Source organism: Notechis scutatus, chromosome 5 (assembly GCF_049901735.1).
Source record: "Notechis scutatus isolate UNSWTSFEM ecotype Mainland chromosome 5, rNotScu1.2, whole genome shotgun sequence".
In the NCBI taxonomy this organism is placed as follows: Eukaryota; Metazoa; Chordata; class Lepidosauria; order Squamata; family Elapidae; genus Notechis; species Notechis scutatus.
In genome coordinates, this window is record NC_142013.1 from 33,814,096 (window position 1) to 33,839,114 (window position 25,019).

The 25,019-nt window shown below is 37.3% G+C and overlaps 1 protein-coding gene across 2 annotated transcripts in view; it reads left to right on the plus strand.

Moving 5' to 3' along the window:
* The window catches only part of ALCAM (activated leukocyte cell adhesion molecule), a 109,157-nt gene that overhangs the window by 61,439 nt on the left and 22,699 nt on the right, over nucleotides 1-25,019 (plus strand). For both annotated transcript variants that reach the window (XM_087966494.1, XM_087966495.1), the window contains exons 2-6: nucleotides 2,856-2,956; nucleotides 5,377-5,596; nucleotides 13,553-13,617; nucleotides 16,051-16,138; nucleotides 20,663-20,845. In XM_087966494.1, coding sequence (XP_087822620.1) covers nucleotides 2,856-2,956; nucleotides 5,377-5,596; nucleotides 13,553-13,617; nucleotides 16,051-16,138; nucleotides 20,663-20,845 — 657 coding nt within the window. The remainder of the gene's footprint in view (nucleotides 1-2,855; nucleotides 2,957-5,376; nucleotides 5,597-13,552; nucleotides 13,618-16,050; nucleotides 16,139-20,662; nucleotides 20,846-25,019) is intronic.

Below are 25,019 nucleotides of genomic sequence, written 5' to 3' on the forward strand. Positions count from 1 at the left end.
GAACCGGTTGTTAAGAAATTTGAATCCCCCCCTCTCCCCCCCCCCCACCAATATCAGCAAGCTACCATCAGTCAAAATTCATATTAATGGTCCCCGGGATTTTATGAGTTTGGTTGTCCCTGAGGTCCAAAAGGTTGGCGACCCCTGGTCAAGAGGGTTGGAGGCTCACTCTGTGAGGCAAAATGTTCCACAGGGCAGGCAAAATATCCAGTGACACCCATAGCATACCTCCTCTGGTGGGATGAGCCAATTTCAGTGGGATGAGCTGGTTCTTTAAGTACCTATACTATATTTCTGTGTATTCAATCTGATAATGCTCATGCAAATTGGAATTGTTTTGGCTATTGGAAGACTGTCATTGATTAAAAGATAATTGGATTGGCAAAAAGAGATCAATCTCTTGCTTCATTTCAGTTTCTAGACTAAACAGTCCAATTATATCTTCCTCAATATTCCAACTTTAGCATTCCAGTCTCCACTATTAGCAGCACTTTTTAGCAGTTCAAAACTGATGTGAGACATAAATGATGTTTCAGGAATGGAGGGTCAGAAAGCATGTTTGCATTAGGGCAAAAAGCTCCAAGCAAAGGAAAACGAAGATCAAATAAAACAAGCTAATTGTACATGAAAACAGAATTGCACCAAATAGGCATGTACATTTGGAAAGTATGCTGTTGCTAAATGATTTACTAGGGTCTTCATATACTTCCAACCAGCCTTCCCAGGCCATTGCTTCCAGCTCTATTGTACAACCGTTAGCATAATTACGTAATTCTATAATGAAAGACATCCATAGAGTACCTGTTATGAAGACATTTCCACAGTATGTAATTATTGCAGTACTATGCCACATGTTATTAGTCTAATATTTATTGAACTTTGCAGCCTGTCTGCATAATCATTCTTATTAAGAAACTTCAAGATTTGGTCTTATTCACATGTTTTTGCATGATCTGAAAAACATTTAAAATGTCACGTTAAACTGTAGCATCATGCAGAGATAAAATCTCCATATGATCAAATACTTGATCTTGTAGTCAGCTTTAGATAGAAGATCAAACTGTTTTAAAAAGTTGTTAAATACTGATAAATGACTAATCTCCCTGAAACAATTCATGATCATTTGTTTTGAATACAAACTAATCAAGCTATTGTATGGTATCTATTTTAAATGAACAGATTGTGTATCATATGCTGTACCAGAAAGTAAATTATAGTATGAAAGAGTTTGGAGTTACTTCTTAGGCTGAGTAAGGATATGGTTGCTGTTGTTGTTATTGTTGTTGTTATTATTATTAGTCACAATTTGGCTCTCGGGATAAAATATTGGATTCAAATTTAGTTGTAATTAAAGAAAATAATTGATATGATTAATCTTAGATGCAAAAACCTAGTTTTCAAAACTATCAAAATATTTTATAGCCTTGTAAGGGTTCTTGTTTTGACACACTGCATTGTAGAAGATAACTGTATGAAATGCTTATTTGTGTCACATATCTTCCCCAACAATAGATGAGTGCCCTGGGTTAATTCCATCCTCCTAGTCATTGCGAGTTGATGTAGCCATAAATAACTCTTTGATGCTTTATCCTTCCAATAGGTAAATATCTTAAAATTTACATACACCCTTTGAGTCCCTCCAAAAGTTCTTGTAATTGTTGGGATTAGGTATTGCCTGAGTGTGGTTGTTCTTACTTTGTTGCTACCAAACTCCAGGCTTTTACACTTTTAAGCAGTGTTGCTTTTCAGCACTCCAGCTGAGCTTCCAAGTCAAGCTCCAGGCAGGAATCACACCACATGATAATGTGATCCTGGCAGTTGATTGACAGCCCACTTGCTTTCCTGTAATAATTGTAATTACCAGATATTACCTCTACCTTCTCATCTGCTTGCTATCTTCTTATCACCTTTTCTCTTACCTAGCCACACCTATGCTGTGTTAGCTTTGTAGACTAAGGACATAAGTGGGGTAAAACTGTTTATGAACATTGACAGATTCCTGAAAACACCAGCATGTGGTTCCCATCTCCTCTCAAAGTTTCCAAAGCTGTAAACTTCCATGGCCTATTTTGGAGAAGGGGGTAAACTGAGCCTGGCCTTGGGGAATTAGCCTGTCTATGCAAGCCTGCCTATGCAAGCACTGAAAGAGCATTTTAGCTTCACTTCCTCTCATATCTCACAATCCCTTTTGAGAATCCAAGCTAATATTTTCCAAACTTTCAAGATCCTACCACACCACTGGGATTAAGATAGATCACTGGTAATGCTGCAGTTCCAAGGAATCCAGAATTCACCGGGAAATTTTATATGCTAGCGTTGAAACTTTTTATCGTCTTTGGAAATTATCTAATTCACAAATAATATAGAATAAGAATACTTTAGAACAATTTATTGTTCCAGTGACTAATAAGAAAGAATTGCGCACTACCACAGCATATCATTCAGCTAGATGTAGTGTGCTCTGTAGTGGCTATGGAGGCATTCATGTGCGCTGTGGAAAAAGATGGGGCAAATCACGAAATACAAAATGTATATGAATATATAAATATGCAAATACTGCAAATTACAGACTTATATTGGATGTTCCACAAAGTAGGAAACTCAATGTTCTTCTAAAATTGCTGTCACGGAGCTTTGCCAACGTTGCTAGCTTCATTTTGAATTGTGATGAATTAAAGACAACAAATATTTAATGCAGTGTAAACTATTTTTAACCAATTAATTAAATTATTTATTGAATTTTGAAAATCATATATTTTAGCTAAGACTTAGAAAATTCCAATGTTTTATTTTATAATAATAAAATATTTTATAATATTTTATAATTAATAGCTGTTTCTTATTGTTTTTAACAGGACTTGGATTATATACAGTAAACACAGTATATGGAGATACCATTGTTTTGCCTTGCCATTTAGAAGTTCCTAATGGTCTTTTGTTTGCAAAGTGGAAATATGTAAGTATAAATTATCTTAAATTATTTCTGTTATTGCAATGTAGGAGAAAATTTGTGGAACTAATTAACATATTATGCAAAAGCAGGTTTTTAAACTTTGTGTTAAATGTGTGGTATAAATAAGTCTTTTGGTGTTTTTATGCAGAAGCTTATTAGCAATATGCCACTTCTCTTAGAGTTCATTAGGATAAAAGATCCATAATAATTTGTTCACTCCTTTTGAAACAAATTGCATAGTTGTTAGACCAATGTTTCACTGTGGTAAAAAGCCTATTGCTATGTTTTTATTACGCTCACATTGTTTTATACACACTGTTTTTCATCCTCACTATAGCAACATGAAGCAAGTTCATAGAATCAATAGTTGTGTGTCATATTGTGTCTGAAAGTGCACTGCCTGCATAAAGGAGACCAAATACAGGTCCAGCAGAATGCTAATAAAAATTGTTGCAGTTGTTCCCGCTTCTCATAACATTTTGAAAGCACTATAGAATAAATAGCCCATTCTTACAACAACCAATAATCCAGTTGTAGCTTTCTAACAAAGAAAGAAAGGGCTTTCTAGGTTTTGTGATTTTTTTTCTTTATTTGCCTTTTGTTTTGGCAAGGAAATGTTCTGAGTTGAATTATTCAGTGAATGCGTGTTTATCTGAGTTGATGTAGCAAGTCTGTGTACACTACTAGAGGCTTGGGGGAAAAAGCTCCATCTTTACTTAATAGTACAAGAAAGTGCTGGAATGTCAAGAGATAAGACTTCAATAAATATACTGACAAATGTGACCTGAAACAAACTCCTCATGAGCATTCCTATCAATTCTTCAACCTTCTTCCAGACTCTGCTATCTGAAGGTGCATGTACATATCTTTTGTGCAATTACCACCTAATGGTCTCTTGTTTGCAGAATGGAAATATGTCAAATTCTAGGTGATTGGTTATAAATGTTCTGATTGAATTATTTCAGGGAAGGAGAATAAAGGTGACTAAACTTCCTTTTTTTGTTTTAAACATTATTTGTTCTTCTGCAAAACTTGGGTTTTTACAAGCTTTGAATATTTCTTCTTAGTACTTTTCAGCTATTTTAACAATATTGTCAACTATACAACAAAACAAGAAAAAAAATTGGATAGCACAGATTCAGTAGTACAGTAACTCATTGCATAAGGTAATATAATCTCGGTGGGCTTTACTAGAAATAAGCTAATTAGATAAGTACATCTCAAGGTCATCAAATTAAAGGCTTCTTCAGATGCTTAGTGACTTTTATTTCTTCAGAATTGGATACTTCCTGATAATTTTTGGCTGCATATGAACAAATCTGTTGAATCAAATATTTTCTTACAGTAGTGTTGAACAAAATATTGTGGGAGCTATGAGAAAAATATGAGTTGTTTAACTTTCTTCACTTATGTTTTCCTAACAAATACTAAGCAACAATTTGCTTTTGATGCTGCAGGTAGTATCATATTTAGTATGTAATTAATCTCTGGAATTGTGCTTGGTTCTCTCGATCCAACTTGGTATATGAGCTTATTTTGTGGAGGTAATACTGCAGAGTTAATTTGTGATTTGATGTTCATATATTTCTGCTTTTTTCCCAAATCATCTGCTGAAGTATAATCTCTGGCCTGACCTACCTATAAACAGTATAAACTTACACACAAAGGTGAACACACACACACATACATAAATGTACTGAGTTTTATTCTACTTGTGATGTGCTGACATACTTCTACATAGGAATGCTGAAAGATTAAAAAAAGTTGTGAAAACTTGGAATTATTTTCTTCTAGAGTAGGAAAAGTAAACTCTGATATTTTAAATAGGAATTGAGAAAATTTATTTTACTATATTTCTAGAAATCAAATAAATAAATAAATAAATAAAACTCTATTCTGTAATGAGAAGTAATCAGGCACAACATACCAAAGTAGATATTATTCAAGACTGGGGAAAGGGTTAACTGGGTCAAACTGTTTAACAACTATTGATTTATTGTGCTCCACAGATTTTTTTAAAAATCTTTTGAATGACATGCTGTATTGTCAATGCCTCACAAACTCAAAAGCTTTGTGAAGTTAGTCTACAATCTAAGCCAGTGTGGGCTATTGCTGAGAAATCTGGAAATTGGCCAGTTATCAGATTGGAAAAAACTGGTTCCTCAATGGCCAAATCTTTATATTCTGCTTTCAATAATTTCCCAGGGTTGTGATACATTTAAATAAAAAATTGAATTCAGAAGCCTTTAAAAACTGAATGTATTTTAATTGTTCATAATATGTATTGTGTAAATATAAAATAAGTGTTATGAAGAGCTCTGAATTATTGAAGTGGCATAAAACATTTGAGAGAGAGATAAGAGAGTCATCTGATGTGAGATAAGCAGCCATATAAATTTGATAAAATATTTTCCCCCTTCTAGGAAATTGCAAACAAGGCTTCAGAGTCTATTGCGTTGCGATCTGCAAAAAAGCCAAGTGCCCAATATGACAATGTACCAGAATACAAAGACCGAATAAGTCTTTCTGAAAATTATACCCTGTCCATTAATAATGCAAGAATTGGAGATGAAAAGAAATTTGTATGCATGTTTGTAACTGAAGACAATGTCTTTGAACAGGCTACACTCGTCAAAGTTTTCAGTAAGTACTGCTTAATTCCTCTAACAGAAGGATATGACGTCAGGGTCACTGAAAGCCTTCAAGAGCTCTCTTCAATAATTACCAATGAATTGTAATTTCTCCTGTGACATAAATTAAAAATTAAATGAAAAATAATCCTAGTGATTGCATTTAAGTTAATTTTAAATCAAATTGAACTTTTATCCCTGCTACTTTGTTCTAGCCTGTGATATTATTGAACTGCAATTCTCAGTACTCAGTTCATGGAACATTTTTCCTGTAATTGTCATGCTTGTCCAGAATGGTGCCTTCCAAAGTAAGGGGTTGAACACTCCCTGAAAAATGGTGAATTGCAATTCTGAAATTTTTAGTACTTCCCATCTGGAGAACATCAACCTGGGAAAGGATAATCTAATGCAATGTTTCTCAACCTTGGCAATTTTAAGACACATGGACTTCAGCTCCCAGAATTGATGCTCATATATCTTAAAGTTGCCAAAATTGAGAAACATTGCTCTAAATATTCATTAATTAAAATTAACAGAGCTGAGGAGAAAAGTACACAAACTGAAAACAATCACTTCTGTAACATAATCTTTGTCATTAAGCATTCACTTTTTGAGCAATAATTTGAAAAGATTCAGCATATCTCAGTGGTGGGATTCAAATTTTTTTATTACCAGTTCTGTGGGCATGGAAGGATACTGTAAAATCTCCAGTCAGAGGTGGTATTTGTCGGTTCTCCAAACTACTCAAAATTTCTGCTACCGGTTCTACAGAACTGGTCAGAACCTGCTGAATACCACTTCTGGCATATCTGCCAGAACAAATTTTTATTCCCTCAAATTGAAATCCAGTTGTGGAAACTTTTATACATTTAAAAACACTTTTAAATATTTAAAACTCAACATTAGAAAGCAAATATTTATCTATATCTTATGTACTGTAATAAATAATTCCAGTGGAACTTGCATGGGAATATATATGCATCAAGAGTAATATAGAGATTGTTTTTGTATTCACTCTTCAAAAAGTTTTTCTTTAAAAACTAATGTGAAACAATAATGGCTTCATATATTTTTTGCTCTATTTCCATGCTGGGTGAAAGAAGGAGCACTTCTTTCTTATAGCATTGAAAAACTAAAATCTCTGATCTATGAAGCAAATTGGGGAGGATTACTAGGAGAAAATTTTTAAGGAATAAATCTTGCTGTCAATTTAATGGGAGAGAGAATAGATATAGTGTTATAATTGTTCCATTAATCTCCAACCTATTTTTAGTTTTTGTGAGGTTAATTTACCATGAGAATATAAGAATAGTCCTGCCAATTTTAATTGAGCATTTTTTTTCAAAATTTGCCAAACAGATTTTCACAATCAGGAAATGGAACTCTGTCTCTCATATTATTTTCTTTCATCTGGTATTGCGGACATGCTGCCTCTACTCAGAGATAACATTGACTGTTCAAGAGAGTTGATAAAACTATCCTCCATTAATTTATTCAATGCCTTTTTAATGTCATGCAAATCAGTGGATATCATCTTGTGCTGTGGTAATGAATTTCACAGGTTAATAATGTACTGCAAGCAAAAAGTATTTCCTTTCTCTATTCAAAATCTCCTTCCAGTCAGTTTCTTTGGATGGCCCATGGGCCTAGTATTTTCAAAAAAAGGAGAAAAACTACTTTTGGAGTTGTGCACAAATTCATATAGCTCATACCTTAATCATACCACCAATCCCTTCCCCCATTCTCTCACTACCTTTCTTCCAAGCCTAAAAGAACCAAACGTAGCTTATTCTTATAAGGATGTTATTTGATTTCTCAGTTAATTTTTGTTACCCTTTCTATAAATCTATTATATCCTTTTAGAAATGTGGTAATTAGAATTGTGCAATATCTCACATGCAGTCTTACTAGGTTTGTATAAATGAATTATAATATTGACAATTTTATTTTAAGTCTTTGCTTGATTTCTAAAGCTGAATTTGCTTTTTTTTCTCTCAGTTGTCAATTGAATCAACATATTTTTTGATATTTACAACTTATACTTTTTCTGGTTAGGAGCATGTTAGGTATAACATTGATACCAAATATGGTTTGGGTGAATAAATATATAAAACTTAGATATCATGGTTTAAGTGCTTATCACTTTAAGCACAATGCAGCAGGCAATTAGCCGATTAAGGGTGCGGTTAGAAGTTACAATATAAGGAAGCATTAGAAGCTGGAAAGCTTACTGTCTGGCTGTAACTGTGTGCTACTGTAACTGTGTGCTGCTGCGACTAACTGTGATTACTGACTGTGAGTGCCTGTGACTGAACTGTTCTTGTTTGCTACTGTTTACTGAATATCCAGCGTTTGTTTCTCTGGAAAGTGAAACCGGAGGAGGAAAGATATCTTTATCGGCTGATAAAGATATTGCAAGGACTCTTAAACTTGGACTATACTAGTGAGTCTTACTGGATGGAAATACTGTGAATGACTTAATGGACTGAATGACAATGCTTAAACTCTAACTGGATTAAAAACTATTTAAACTACAAACAGTGTTTGTGTTCAGTGTGTGTATACTCTGGGGCCCTTCCGCTCTCCTTTGGTTGCCTGGCTTGACTACTGCTGAAATACTCTGCTAGGGTTAATCCTCAAACCCTAACATTGGTTATGGGCCCAGCAGCATAGTCTAACTAACCAGGATATAGCAGAGAGAGTTGGTGTGAGTTGCACATTACTGTAAAAACAAACTGTTTTAATTAGTTTAAAATAGTCAAAATATCTGAAGAGTAATGGCACAAGTAAATTTGTCACAACTGTCCATGATATCCAGGCTGGATGGAACAAACTATGTTTCATGGTCAATGAAATGTAGTTTACTTCTCACGCAGAGAAGGTTTGTGGGACATTATAGCAAACCCACCAGATGTGAGTAGCTGGGATCCTGCTAATGATGATGATAACGAAAAGTTACAAGACTTTAAACTGAAGAATGAGCAGGCTTTATGCATCATAGGACTGACTCTCTGTGATCAGCAGCTTGTCCATATTCGTGGAGAAGAAAATGCTGCAAACTGCTGGGAGAACCTCAGGAAGATTTATGTTCGGGACAGTGTAGGAGCACATATAAATCTTACACGGAAGCTTTTTCGAACGCATCTTCAGAGGAATGGAGATATGTTAGTTCATTTAAACTGTATGAAGAGCATTTTTCAAGATTTGCAAGAAAAAGAGCTTATATTTAATGAACTGCAACAAGTCTACATAATATTATCTTCATTAGATCAAAGCTATGATGACTATGTGACTTCGTTAGAGGTATTGCCAAAAGAAAGCCTCTCATTAACCGAGATTACAGGCAGGCTACTAGAAGAAGCCAGAAGAAGGCGTGAGCGTGACGAGCTGAGAGAAGATAAGAAAGAAGAGAAATTATCTTCAAAGCTTGAAAGAAACCAGCAAAGCAAAGTAAAGCACCTGGAAGAAGAGAATTTATCTTCAACGGCATACACAATTAAAAAGTGTTTTAATTGTGGAGGCAGAGGACATTTGGCAAGATTCTGCAAAAAGAGAAAAAGCCAGAATGTAAAAAAGCCAAAGAAAGCATTTGAACTAGCCACGTTTAGCAACTCTGATGTGAAGAATAATTTATGGGTGGTTGACAGTGGCGCATCCCACTGCATCACAAGAGATAAGACAAAATTTATAAAAATGTCTACAAGTTCTCAACATATATCACTTGCAAACGGCTGGAATCTTAACGCGAAAGGTCAAGGTTTTGCACATTGTCCGTACATAAACCAGGATATAAAAATGTTGTATGTACCGCAACTAAAGTTTAATTTGCTTTCAGTAAGGGTATTAGATAAATTAGGTTATGTAATTACTTTTAAAGATAATAATTGCATAATTGAAAAAGATAACAAAAGGGTTACTGCAGCTTTAAATGGAACATTATATGTCTTAGATAATAGTAAGAAAGGGGAGGCACAAACTGTATTTAATAATATAAAGCCTCATGATGAATGTATCCATTTATTGCATAGGCGTTTGGGGCATGTAAATTTTAAAATGCTAAAACGTACAGTTGAGTTATCTGAAGGAATAAGGTTAAAACCTTGTGATAAATATTTGCGTTGTAATGTTTGCTGTGAAGATAAGAGCAAAGTATTGCCTGCAAATAGGCTAAATGGTTTCAAAACAAAAGAACCTTTAGAAGTAGTATTTGCAGACATAATAGGTCCAAAGAAACCCAGTATGGGGGTGCTAGATATATACTGAGCATTATGGACCATTATTCTAGATATGGGTTTTGCTATTTAATGAAAAGCAAAACTGAAACATATCAACATTTTTTCAATTGGCTTAGGTTTGCTGAAAGAAAGTCTAAACGACAACTGATAACCCTGGTGACAGATAATGGCACGGAATTTATTAATAACAAATTCCAGAACAGACTTAAGGTAGCTGGAATAGAGCATAAGAAGTCTGCTCCATACAGGCCAGAACATAACGCTTTTATTGAAAGAAGAGGCCAAACACTACAGGCAATGGTTAGAACAATGTTAAATGATTCTGGGTTACCTGATTCTTTGTGGGGGAGGCTACAATGTGTGCTAATAACATATTGAACAACGTTGTTAATACAACAACAGGTGAAATACCATTTACCAGATGGCATGGCAGGAAACCTGATCTAAGTTACCTGCACACATTTGGTGCACCAGCATGGGTGCATATTCCTGCACAACTCAGAAAAAAGGGCAACATAGAGCTAAAGATTTTTATTCGTTGGTTATCAGGCAAACCATAGGGCATATAGATTTTGGGAGAAAGGCACATCTAAAGTGTTATGTAGTGCTAGTGCCCAATTTCTAGAACATGAAGGATGGGAGAAATTAGAACAGGATGCCAATAAAGATGTAATTATTGAATCCTATAGAAATCCCATTAGTTATCCCTGTAACTTTAAAAATAAAGTAAAGAGACAAATACAGGATGAAATAGTGCCCATAAAGGAAGAAACAGATTCAATAGCTGAACAGGATGAGGAAGATGAACAGGTAGAAGTTCAACAAAGTCCTCCTGTAAGCCCAGTAATTCCCAGAAGAACTACACGTATATCTAGACCGCCTGATAGGTACCAGGCTAACACAGTGTGCCAGATTAATCAAGTTCCTAATTCTGTTGAAGAAATTAAAAGTATCCTAATAAGGAAAAAGAAAAATGGTATGCAGCAATGAATAAGGAACTGAATTCATTAAGAGATATGAAGGTGTATGAAAATGCCAAATTACCTGCAGGTAAGAAATCCATTGGCTGCAAATGGATATTTAAGGTAAAAATAGATAAAGATGGTAATTTAATCCATAAGGCAAGGTTAGTAGCTCAAGGTTTTAGGCAGAATGCTAATGACTACGATGAGGTGTTTGCACCTAGTCTTAAAGCAGCAACCTTGAGGGCAGCTTTAGTGTGGGCAGCTAGTAAAAACTATATAGTTAACCATTTAGATGTGGAAACTGCTTACTTGCACGCCCCATTAAAACATATTATTTATATGAAAAAACCTGTTGGTATTAAAAGTGAAAATAAGGATAATAATGATTGTTGGTTGTTAAAGAAAAGTCTCTATGGTCTTAAACAATCAGGCTATGAATGGAACCAGTATATTGTAAAGGAACTAGACAATATAGGATTTAAAGCTGGTTTAGCCGATCCATGTCTGTTTAAGAGGGAGACAAATGGGAAAGTATCATTATTATTACTATTCACAGATGACATTGCATTGATAACGGAAACTAATGATGAGGCAAATAAAATAATAGCATCATTAGGAAAGAGAATAAAGATCAAGCAATTAGGGGAGATAAAAAGTATCTCGGTTTGAATATAAAGAAAACACGGAAAGGTTTTAAGATATCTCAGGAAGATAAGATAAGCAAATTGTTAAAAGATTACAAGATGGAGCTTTGTAAGCCAGCTAAGACTCCAATGAGTCAGGAGTTTAGCAACACTGATGTACAAAGCCCGGAGTTTGATAAGGTGATTTATCAATCTTTAATTGGTAGTTTGAGTTATATTAGTAATTGGTCTAGACCAGATATATCGTACTGTGTGAATCAATTGGCTAGATTCAATTCTGCACCATGTGAAAGACACTGGATTGCAGCTAAGAGGATATTAAGATATCTTAAAAAGACAATGAATTATTCATTGTATTTAGAACCAAAGGGTGATTTAATTTTGTGTGCTTATGCAGATGCTAGCTTTGCATCAGAAAGAGACACTAGAAAGTCGACTTCAGGAACAGCCATAATGCTGGGTAATACATTAATAGGCTGGAAGTCAATAAGACAACAGCATATAAGTTTGTCTACTATGGAGGCAGAATTCTCCTGTTTATCATTGTTATGTACAGAATTAATAATGTATAAACAAATGTTAATTGATATAGGTATAACTGTAGATTATCCTATAATTATACATGAAGATAATCAGGCAGCAATTCAAATGGCCACAAATATTGGAGTAAAAACAAGGAGCAAGCATACAGATCTAAGATACCTAAACGTGAGACAATCTGTAAGAAGTAAGATGATTCAGCTAGAATACTGTATGTCGGAGGACAATTTAGCTGATAATTTTACTAAAGCCCAAGGTGCCAGTAAGCACCAAGAGAGTTGTGAAAAATATGGGATAAGATTGTAAAGGTATTATATATTTATATCACCCAAAGGGGAGTATGTTAGGTATAACATTGATACCAAATATGGTTTGGGTGAATAAATATATAAAACTTAGATATCATGGTTTAAGTGCTTATCACTTTAAGCACAATGCAGCAGGCAATTAGCCGATTAAGGGTGCGGTTAGAAGTTACAATATAAGGAAGCATTAGAAGCTGGAAAGCTTACTGTCTGGCTGTAACTGTGTGCTACTGTAACTGTGTGCTGCTGCGACTAACTGTGATTACTGACTGTGAGTGCCTGTGACTGAACTGTTCTTGTTTGCTACTGTTTACTGAATATCCAGCGTTTGTTTCTCTGGAAAGTGAAACCGGAGGAGGAAAAGATATCTTTATCGGCTGATAAAGATATTGCAAGAGACTCTTAAACTTGGACTATACTAGTGAGTCTTACTGGATGGAAATACTGTGAATGACTTAATGGACTGAATGACAATGCTTAAACTCTAACTGGATTAAAAACTATTTAAACTACAAACAGTGTTTGTGTTCAGTGTGTGTATACTCTGGGGCCCTTCCGCTCTCCTTTGGTTGCCTGGCTTGACTACTGCTGAAATACTCTGCTAGGGGTTAATCCTCAAACCCTAACAGAGCAGATGGCTTAGATCTATCAATATTGTTACTATTATTTGAATTCTTTGTATAAATAATACAAAAATATAATTCTGTTACAATAAAGTTTTCAGTTTCTCACATGATTTGATTCCATCCATGTTGAGAAATCTGCATGCAGGTAGTCCTCACGTAATGACTACAGTTGGGCCTGCCAACTCTGTCACTAAGTTATTAATAAGCAAGATATGGCATGGCTGCAACTGACTTAATGACCTCACTTGTGTGATGTTATTAAGAAATCACCAGCTGTCATTAATTGAGATATCATCTGAGTGTGATTTGTGATTTTATTACTGGCTTCTCCATTGATTGTTATTTGTTGGAAGTCAGCTGCAAAGTGTGCAAATGGCCGTGACTCTGGGACACTTCCAAGGTTGCAAATACCCACTTGTTGAGAAGTGCTCGATTTCAATTACAGGACCTTAGGGATGCTGTGATCACAATAAGTGCAAGGAGGACTGTAAAATTACTTTCTCAGTGCTGTTGTAACTTTGAATGGTGCCAGGCAGTCATGCATTCAGGACTCCCTGTATGTGACTCAGTCCCAAATATCTGAAAGTTGAAATATAACTCAGATTTTTATCATTTTCTTTCACTAAACAACAACAACAACAACAACAACAACAGAGCAGCCATCACAGCCTGAAATTGTAAATCAAGCAGAATTTCTAGAAACAGAAGAGCTGAAGCTGGTAAGTGAACAATTTTTTCCTGCTAAATTACCTTTAAGCTGATCTGTTATAAAATGTATTGGAAAACAGAATAGAAAAGGGACTGTGGCAAAAGGGACACTTAAATCCACAAAAGGGATTTGTTGAATCTTCCTTGTAGGGAAGATACAGAGCAACTCCACTAATTATACTAGCTGTACGTTAAGCGGGAGAATTGCTTCTATGGGCTGTCAAAATTCTGTTACAGAAATCCAGGTTGTCCTTGTTTCTTGAGCTTGCCAGCCTCACTGTCTTGTTTCTTGAGCTTGCTAACCACTGTCTTATTTTGCTATTTTTTTACATGAATTTAGTATGTCAAAAGAAAGCCTTATTTTAGGACTTAAAAAAGCATTATCATTGTCACTAGCTCCTCCCATGCTATGTAGCATATTGGGCAGCAAACAGGAAATAATGTAATTATAAAAAAGAAGCTATTTTATAATAAAAAAGACTTAAAGGTAGACTACATCTATTGGCTACATTTTACAGATTGCATGTAAATACAGCTATCTGCATATTGAAACCTGTTTATGGAATAAATTGCTGCTAAAGATAATGTAGCCCTGGTCTGTAAAGAGGATTAGGAAAACATTTCAAGCAGAATTATTTTCTACATTTTGCAATCTAAACATATATAAAGATTCCATAGCTTTATCTGTGGAATTTATTCATGGAATAAATCTGTGGAATTTATTCATTCAGTCACTATCATCACCTTCCCTTCTTAGGTATAATAATAGGTAGTCCTCAATTTATGGTCATTCATTTAATGACAGTTCAAAATTTCAGAAGCCTTGGAAAAAGTGACCTATGATCCATCTCCAAAGTTACAATCATCACACCATCAGCCTAGTTACATGATCACAATTTTGGCACTTGGCAACTGGCTGTTATTTAAAATGGTTGCAGTTTTTTGTGGTCAAAATTTTCAACCTACCCAGCCAGCTTCCAACAAACACAGTCAATTGGGAAAGCGGGACTTGTATAACGACTATGTGATTTACTTAACCACCATGGTGATTTGCCTATCAACTACAATAAAAGTGAACATAAAATTGGATCTAGTCATATGATGAATCATTAAATGACCACATTACTTAAGGATCAAAATTCCAGTCCCAATGGTGGTTGTAAGTCAAGGACTCCCTATATTATGGTTTAATAGATATCTTACGTGTGTAATTTATTTTTAATTTCATGCAGGATTTTCTTTATAGACCAATATCTCCAGTTATTTGATAATTTCAAGTAATTTATCCTTATATCTAAAATCTTCTAATTTCCTATATTTCTTTCATAGTATATCCATGTTCCAGTAACTACACTAGGACTAAAAAATGAATAGAGAATATGTGAGGACTGACGAAAACGTGGCCCTCCAAATGTTGAAATTCTCATAATCTCTAATGATTAATCATGCTACTTAGAGTGAATTAGAGCTGGAATTCAAAGCCCTGCCCTTGATTTATACATATATGTGATCTATCTATTATATGAGATCTGGGGTATACAACAATTGAATTAAAGGCTTAATGAAATGAAGACTTGCAAGACAAAATGTAACAGGAAAGTCTTGAGACTTCCTATATATAAGGCACAGTAGAGCGATTTAGTGTGAATCCCATATTAGTATATTGGTATTGTAACTGCAAAGAAAGCACATCATCTGCAGCACAATTACTATCATCCATCATTATGAGGAAAGCTTTTTTTAAATAAAAGTATACAGGAATAGATGTGTTGAAAATAATAACTTTAAGTATGCTGGTAGTCCTTACTTGATGAGCTAACTGGGAGCAGAATTTCCATTAACAAAATGGATGGCAATTTCAGTAGTCGTCACTGCAGTCATTACACTAGGACCTCACACTTCTCCTGCCCATCCATGTTTACTTTAAGCCACTCCCCACACCTGCCTATAACGCTCACCCATCTCCGCTTTTTTGTTCACTCTGAATTCCACTGCCTCGCTGCCCCAAATGTCCTGCTCTCTGCTACCCCCAGTATTTGCTGCTCCTGCCACTCAATATCCCTCAATATGTCACCTGCCACCAATAAATCTTTGGTGTCTTTTTCCACCTGTTGCTGCTAAGATGGACCTGGGCTTGCCCTCAGCAGCAAGAGCAGCAGAACGCAGGGCAGAGATGAACAGATAAGGTGGGTGAGGTAAAATTGAACCACATCCTTCTGTTGTCAGTGTAGATGGTGACTCTAATTTTGATCACATGGCCTTGGAGGCACTCCGTGGTCATAATTTCAAGGACGTGATGTCCTTGAACTACCTGAACTACAAATAGTTCACCGCTATCGTAACTTTGAACGGTCACTGAACAAATGTTCATTAAGTAAAGGCTATCTATTATGAACAAAAGAATATGCAATGTCCATAACCAAATCGTGTATTTGAATTCTTAGCTTGGGGAATGTATTACAAGAGATGGTTATCCTGCAGGAAACATAACATGGTTTAAGAATGGAGCTATTTTGCAGCATGCTGAAGAAGGTAGGATTTTGTTTCTAGATGTTACTGCATGCATGTTTCTTTATCTTCAGTCAGCTTAGAGTAAGTTATTTTAAGCATGGAAATCATTAGCCTTGTTAACAGTGCTGCAATTAACTTTCCATCCATTATTCCTTGTCTGGCCTACAGGCGCTTTAGAAAATAGCTTGACCTCTTCCTCCCTGTGGCAGCCCCTCAAATATTGGAAGACCGCTATCATGTCTCCCCTGGTCCTTCTCTTTACTAGACTAGCCAAGCCCAGTTCCTGCAACCGTTCATTGTATGTTTTAGCCTCCAGTCCCCTAATCATCCTGGTTGCTCTTCTCTGTACTTTTTCTAGAGTCTCAACATCTTTTTTTATAATGTGGTGAACAAAACTGGATGCAGTATTCCAGGTGTGGTCTTACTAAGGCTTTATAGAGTGGTATTAGTACTTCCCTTGATCTTGATTGTATCCCTCTGTTAATACAATTTAGGATTGCATTAGCTTTTTGGGCTGCTGCTGCACACTGCTGGCTCATAGTAAACAATGTTGGCTGAGTTTTGTTGTATTTTTGACATTTTTTAAAATAACAATTATTGCTACAATTTAAAGTAGTTATTTAAAAATGTTATCTAAGAGCTAGCATGTTATAATTGCTATATGAGAAACCTTAAGTTTTAGTCCTCCTTAGGCCCAAAGCTAACAGGCTGATTTGGGACCAATCACTTCCTCTCAGTCCAAACCAGCTTCAGATTCTTGTGATAAACCAGTTGATAAGCCATATTATTATTGAATCATGCATTCATAAATAAAGCAGTATAAAAAATAAGTGCAGTGTAAAACTCAAATTGATCCTGAAGCAATGTGTGTGTGTGTGTGTGTGTGTGTGTGTTTTCATAGATTTTCACGGGTACAGGTATGCAGGTCTTGGCGTGTTTGGGTCTTTTCCTGTGTAAGATTGAGAGCATCTTGGCAATGTTTCGATGAGGTCCCACTCGCCATCTTCAGGCTGGGGCTTTCGGCTTTGTGCTTGTGCAAACAAAGCGTGATCGGAGCTGCCATCTCCCTATATATACTGGTGGAGAGGTTGGCTGTGTTGTCATTTCTTGATTGGTTGATCGAGTTGATGTTTGCAGATTGTCTGGCTTTTTTGTAAGAACATGTGTGGCTGAGGTATCTTCCCTTCCTGGATGTCCTAATTTACAAAAAAGCCAATGGCTCCCTAGGACACACCATCCACCGGAAGAAAACACACACCAACCGCTACTTAAATGCACAATCCCATCACCACCCTGCACAGATCAACTCCGTAGCCAAGACCCTCATCTCCAGAACCAAACGCCTAGCCGACAGACCATCTGAGAACAGAATTACACACCCTCACAAACGTATTAATTTCCAATGGTTTCCAAAGAAGCACAATTACCAACCTAATCCTAAGGGAGACACCTCCCGGAAACCGAGACACAGAACAGGACAATGGTATCACCCTCCTCCCCTACATCAAAGGCACCACAGATAAAATCAGCAAAATTCTCCACAAACACAATATCAGGACAGTCTTTGGCACTGACCAAAAAATAGCCAACATCCTAAGAAACCCCAAAGATAGGATCCAGCTAGAAAACCAAGGAGTTTATGAAATACCATGCAACAATTGCCCAGCCACATACATTGGACAAACCAACAGAGAATAAATGCACGCATCGCAGAACACAAGAACGCAGTCAGAAAAAAAGAAAATACTTCCTCCCTTTTCCAGCACCTTAAAGCCACAGGACATGAAATTAATTTTGAGGGAACCAAATTAATCTCCAATACTGAACACTTCAACAAGAGAATAATCAGGGAAGCCATCAAAATAGAGAAACACCCCCATAACATGAATAAACGGGACGATGCCTCCCACCTACCAGACATCTGGAAACTAGCCCTCACCAACAAACGAGTCCCAGCCTTGAAAACCAACACCGGACCCAAAACAACACATGACACTACCACCATTCTCCCTCACCAGACTCAAACCCAAACCCATCCCATAGACGAAAGACAACCACCGTCCAGAAACCAGACCATGGCTGCATCACCAGCTGTCACACACCCTGACCCGCAAACCAAGCAAACGGACACATGCCATGAACACATATCCAGGCTTCAAACTCGGAGCCAAACCAAAACCCGGAACGTCACATCACAGCCACCCGCTCAGGATATCACATCACAGAACTCAGGAGGTTACACCACAAAACCTCAGGATGTTGCAACACAGCCAACGACCCAGGAGATTACAGCACAAGACCCAGGATGTCACAACAATAGAACTCAGAAGGTCATCACACAGCCCATTACCCAGGTCATTACAACACAGGAGGCTGATAGACACACAGCCAATACATCAGCCACACATGTTCTTACGAAAAAGCCAGCCAATCTGCAAACATCAACTCCATCAACCAATCAAGAAATGACAACACAGCCAACGTCCCCACCAGTATATATAGGGAGATGGCAGCTCCAATCACGCTTTGCTCGCACAAGTACAAAGCCAAAAGCACCAGCCTGAAGACAGTGAGTGGGACCTCGTCGAAACATTGCCAAGATGCTCTCAATCTTGCACGGGAAATGACCCGAACATGCCAAGACCTGCATACATACATACATACATACATACATACATATGTGGAGAGAGAGAGAGAGATGATAGATTTATATATACTTTTATTTATTCTATAGTTCCAATTCCAAATCATTAAAGTGATTCTGATTCTAATCTATGCTTTTTAATTCTATTATGGATATATTTTATTTGTATTCTATTCTAATTCTATTCAAATTCTAATTCTCCTCCCTGTCCCATCCCCCTACTCCTCTCCCCCTGCTACTCCACCCTGGTCCATTGTACCTCTTTGCCCTCCACTGCTTCCTCTTCCCTATCCCTTTCCCCCTGTCTTCCCCTCCCCTATCCTCTCCCTCCCTCCCTCTCCCTTAGGTCTGGCAATAATCTGCCTTGATGAAGTCATAAAGGCATTAGAATTCCTCCCTCCCTCCTCCTTCTCCTCCTCCTTCTCCTCCGTCTTGCCTCCCTATCCTTCTTTCCTACCAGGTCCACTCCTTCTTCCCCTTCTTTATCATCCTCCCTTCCCTTCCCTCTCCTCTTTGTCCTGTCCCCCTCCCCTCTCCTACCCATCTTACTCCATCTCTTTTTGCCCTTCCTCATCTCTTTTCCTTGATCGTCCCCTCTCCTCCGCTTTTTGACTTAGGTTCCTGTCATTACCCATACCCATTCCCCTCCCTATCCCCCTCCACCTAATCTTAACCCTGACTCAGCCTCACCCTGACTCTTAGCCTGTCCCTCACTCTTTCACTCTTATTCTCATCCTCACCCTAACCCTCACCCTCTCGCCGTCACTTCCACCCTAAACCTAATCCAAACACTCATCCTCACTTACCTCTCTATGAGTTGTCTACAGAAAGAGGGAAACTTTCCCAAAGTCCAGGAGCCCTACTGAAGAGCAGCTTATCTCTTGGAAGGCATCTTCACTTTGATAACTGACAATAACTGACCCTTTAACCTGCTGGGATGAAGTCATAAAGCCATTCAATTCCCAAGGAGATGACCCGCCTCCCTTATCCTCCTATCAAAGTTCACCTGCTTCTGTACTTTTTATGACCTACACATCTACATGTCACACAAATCTCTCTAGAAAGCTACCAAACTAATCACTACAGCTGCCTATCAGTCATTTTTTTCCACGGAAGACATGGGTCTTTGGATGTGGATTGTCTCTTGTTATAGAAACGCCACTAAGCACCTCAACATTGTGAGCAGCTTAATAGTCTGCTGTTTGCTTTCTAAAGTCAGGCTGGAAGTAAAGTTGACTGTGTTTAGGATAGACTTTGAAATAGATTTGTCCTCATGAAATCAAAAGGACTGAATCTTAACAGATCTGATTTGAGTGGCACAAATTTGAAAACTTTGAATCCAGACCATTGTCTGAAAAGACCAATAGATTTTAAACCAAAATTATTCAGCCTGGCATATTTAGACCCATTGCAATATATATTAAGTATTATTTTCTATGTGAGAAATGGGAAAATATTTTACATTTATTACTTTCTTCTCTGTTGACTGAAGTCTCTGTCTTCCACATATATCTCTCATCGTCTTGCCTTATTTAGTCAGTGAAGCTTCTTTTGTTTTCCTCATCAAAGAGGCTGGGCGCTATAACCTTTTGAAAAATGACAATGGAAATGGAAGGCAAATTAAACTGCATGCAAACCTATCCTAGAGGTTCAATCTGCTTGTGTGCATCAGTGACAAGAGGGTCTCTTGCTTGAGGAGGGGTTTGGGCTAGAAGACATCCAAGGTTTCTTCCAACTCTATTATTGTTATTCGGTTATTCCATTTAAATTAATAAATTTAGGACTATAGATATACACAAATTTAGTATTACTTCCACTTGGATATCCTAAGTAGAATCACTAGAATTTGCACTTTTTATTTACAAATAACTTTGTGTAAATCATTCTTTTTCTTTTAAAAGCTGTTGTCATAGATGAACAAATAGATGCAGATAAAACCAGCGGACTCTATACCATCAAATCTTCCCTAAAATATAAACCAACAAAGGATGACACTGGTGCACAGTTCACCTGCACAGTGACATATTTTGGACCAACTGGACCAGAGATAATACGATCAGAATCAGAAGTCCCTAACATTTACTGTAAGTTTATTGTCATAGTTAATTTCCCTAACATAGATTTTACATAAATGATGCATTTCCAAAAATCAGACAAGCATAACATATTCATGTACGTGCAGTTGTTTGTCATGTCTTGCCCTTCCCTTTTGAGAAAGGGAAGTAAGTTAAGAAGTAAGAGTGAAATCTGCTGTAACTTGTGCTTCCTAATATTTGACTACTTATACAATGCAGTGGAATTTTCTCCTATATCTATTAGCATCTGAGTAGCTATTCCCCAAATGGGTATTCTATGAATATATAACTGCAGTTCTGAAAATTCTCAGCAATGTTCATGATGGCTGGAAAAACCTGAGACAAAGACTATGTATAATTTATCCTATTCTAGGTTTTGTTCATTTATGTAACACATTCTAAAATTGACTAAAAGAAAATTAGGTTGCCACCAAATACCTATTGAATTTAAAAACATGTTAAAGAGAAGATTAATTTATAACATGATTTGTTTTGGTTTTTTTTTTTTTTTTTTTTTTGAAGCTCTACCTTCAGGCAAAACATGCTCAGGATGGTTTTTCAATATATATATATATATATATATATATATGTTTTCTTAAGTTTCATGGTACTTACATGTATGGTGTTCGGCTTGGTTCGGGTATTTTCCCACGTCATTGTAGTTCTTTTAAAGTTGTAGCAACGTTTCAGCAGAATCTCATCTGCCATCATCAGGCTTCTGTGTCCGTCTATATATATATATATATATATATATATATATATATATATATATATATATATATATATATATATATATATATATATATATATATATATATATATATATATAATTATTTTTTTATATATATTTAGCTTCAGTGTGTTTAATCTAATGGTTAAGGCACATAGTTAGAAACCAGAAGACTTTGAGTATTAACCCTGCCTTAGACATGAAGCCAAGTGAGTAATCTTGGTCCAGTCATTTCTATCTCATCCCTTGGCAGGAGGCAATGATAAACCACTTCTAAAAAATTTGTCAAAGAAACTGTAAGAGCATGTTTAAGCAGTTGCCAGGAGTGAACACTTACTCAAGCATGCACACACACAAACACATGCACACATACACTATTTAAGTCTTTCATTCCAAAATATTGTACTGCAGTAAGGTTTTGCAAGTAGAAGTCTTCAAACTTGGCAATTTTAACATTTGTGAACTTCCACTCCCAGAATTCCTCAGCAAACCATGCTGGCTAGGAAATTCTAGAAGTTGAAGAACCGAAGAAGCTTCTTGAATAAACTCAAACTTGATCCTGTCGCAGGTCATATCAGAAGTTTGTTTGCCCATGGGGGCCCTGGGTGAGAGTGGTCATTGTGGCTGACTGGGTGGGCATGGCGGGGCTCGGGGTGGTAAGGGCTGGATTCTCCATTGAGCTCCGAGCATACAGAGAGTGGGGAGGTGCTTAGTCTCTGCTCGGATAGGCTGGGCTTAATTGTTAGGATGCTCTTACTCCTCCCTTACTCCTCCCTAGCGTCCCCCAGTTTTAGCTCAGCCTTTGGTTCGATAGGCAGCTTTCCTTGGCCGGAGCAGGAACAACTTTGAGGTTTGGATAGTTTTCAAAAACTCTGTTTTTTCTAGAATCCCTAAATTGCTCTCAGTGGCAAGATCTGACTGCAATTAGAGATAGGAAGCAGTCGGAATGATCACAGATTGCCATCGGTGTTCTGCCTGCATCATGCCTGCATCGCGCCCATAAGGGCTGAGACTTTGAACCCTACCATTACAGGCATCGCACTTCTTCAAAGGATGTGATTTCCCTTCCTTCGCACAAACGATCCTCGGTGCCAAAAGCTAGTCCCCTTGCCATTGCATTTCGAACGTTCTACACCATTTTTAAAAAGCGTGCATTTTCTTCTCATACCTTCATCCTCCCCATGGAGAACGCAGGGGTGGGGGCATTGGAGCCCTGATTCTCCCATTCCCGCCGCTCAATTGCGAGGTAGCCACTGGTAAAATTGGTTGGGTGGCGAAGGTACTGCTGTGTTTGGCTCCCAAAATACGGCCGCTTCATTTTGAACAGAGGACCATCCACCATTTTAGCGCACATTCTCAGGGGCCATTATCACGTTGCATCGTGTGGTCTCTGCTGGGTTTGCATCGTTTGGTCTCTGCTGTTGAGAGGCTTCAACCTCCTCCAAGCTCTAGCCATAGAGCCAGTGGAAAGAAAAATTCTACTCCCTTTAGCTCTGGTTTGGGAGATTAAACCATTTGTACTTGTTGGCTGCCCTCACAGTTTGCATAATATATATATAAGGAGAACCATAGCATCAACAGCCAGCACCAAGGCCTGAAGCCTGTGCAGATAGCTGTTGAGGCCTATTAATTGCAAATGAATTGCCCTATCGTTGAGAGTTCTCAAATTTGGCATAGTGGATATTTATCAGAATATTGAGGCATTGAATCTTTTATTCAATACACTATATATATATATATATATATATATATATATATATATATATATATATATATATATATATATATATATATATATATATATTCTTAAGTTTTCGTGGTACTTACATGTATGGCATTCAGCTTTGTTCGGGTATTTTCCCACGTCATAGTAGTTGTGCTTTTAAAGTTGTCTTGACGTTTCGGCAGAATCTCATCTGCCATCATCAGGCTTCTGTATAGTGTTCATCTGTGAGTCAGGCTTTTACAGTGGTTTCAGCTTTGAATTTGGGGCAGCCTATTGCTGTGCCAGAATGGTTTTTTCTTCACCCTGATTGGTTGAAAGTCTTGGTCTGTGTTTATTGGTCTTGGAGTTTGCTGTGTTCTGCTTGATTGGTGTTTCTAATATCTTCTGTCTGTTTTTTTGGCTCTTTTTGTATCTTGATTGGCTGGCAACATTGTGTTACTTTATTGGAGGCCTTTAGTGCAGCTTGGCTCCGGGTAAATGGATGGCTATCATTAGTTAGGAAGCTAGGTTTCATCTGGGTGCCTGGTTGGGGTGTGTTTGAGCTGGAGGTATCAGGGGGGATCTGTTTGTGCCCAGGTGTTTGCCTGGCTTGTGGTGTGGAGATTTTTTGTTTGTGAGTGCAGGCTTCCAAATGATTGACAGTCTGGTGGAATCATCTCTTCTGTTCATGCTTTCTGGTCTTTTTCAATCTCTATGGCTTCTCTGATGATTCTGTGGCTGGGGTTTTCTAGAGTGGCTAGGGTTTTGGTGCCATTGAAGTTGATGCTATGACCTGTGGCTTCCATGTGTTGGACTAGTGAGGAAGTGTGTTCCAGCTTTTTGACTATATATATATATATATATATATATATATATATGGTGTGTGTGTGTGTGTGTGTGTGTATGATGTATTGAATCTTATTCAAATCCCCCGGCAACTAAGACCAACCTGAGCACAACCAAGCCCCCACCTGAACAGAACACACCCACAGCCAATCAGAACACAGCCAAACCCCCAACCAATGAGAACACACCCCCACCCAATCAGAACACAGCCAAGCCCCCACCCAATCAAGTCACACCCCCACTAGCAGTTAAAAGGAAGAAGCAGCTGCAAGCTCACATTCCTCCGAGAAGCACAAAGCCGAAGACACAAGCCTGAAGATGATGAATGAGACTTCATCAAAACGTCACCTAGATACTCCAAATTTTACGCGGGAGAAAACCCGAATAACCAAAGATCCATATATATATATATATATATATATATATATATATATATATATATATATGATGAATTGAATCAGGATGAAGAAAAAAACATTTCTGGCACAGCAGTAGGCTAGCACCAAATTTAAAACAGAAACGGCTGTGAAAGTCTGACTCACAGACGAACACAATACAGAAGCCTCGTGATGGCAGATGAGATTCTGCTGAAACGTTGCTACAACTTTAAAAGCACAACTATAATGATGTGGGAAAATACCCGAACAAAGCTGAATACCGTGTGTGTGTGTGTGTGTGTGTGTGTGTGTGTGTGTGTGTAATCTCTATTTACATATTTACATTGATACAGTTACCTCGTAGGTCTGAGGTAGCTTGAAGAATTGCAGTGGCAAGTAGAGGTGGAGCTAAGGCACGGACCCAAGACAAATCTAAAAGAGATAAGAGTCCTTCAAAGGCCGCAGAGAAAAATGCCACCCAATGCCAAAAAGCGTTTGAAAGGCAAATTGAAAGGTGCGCAAGGG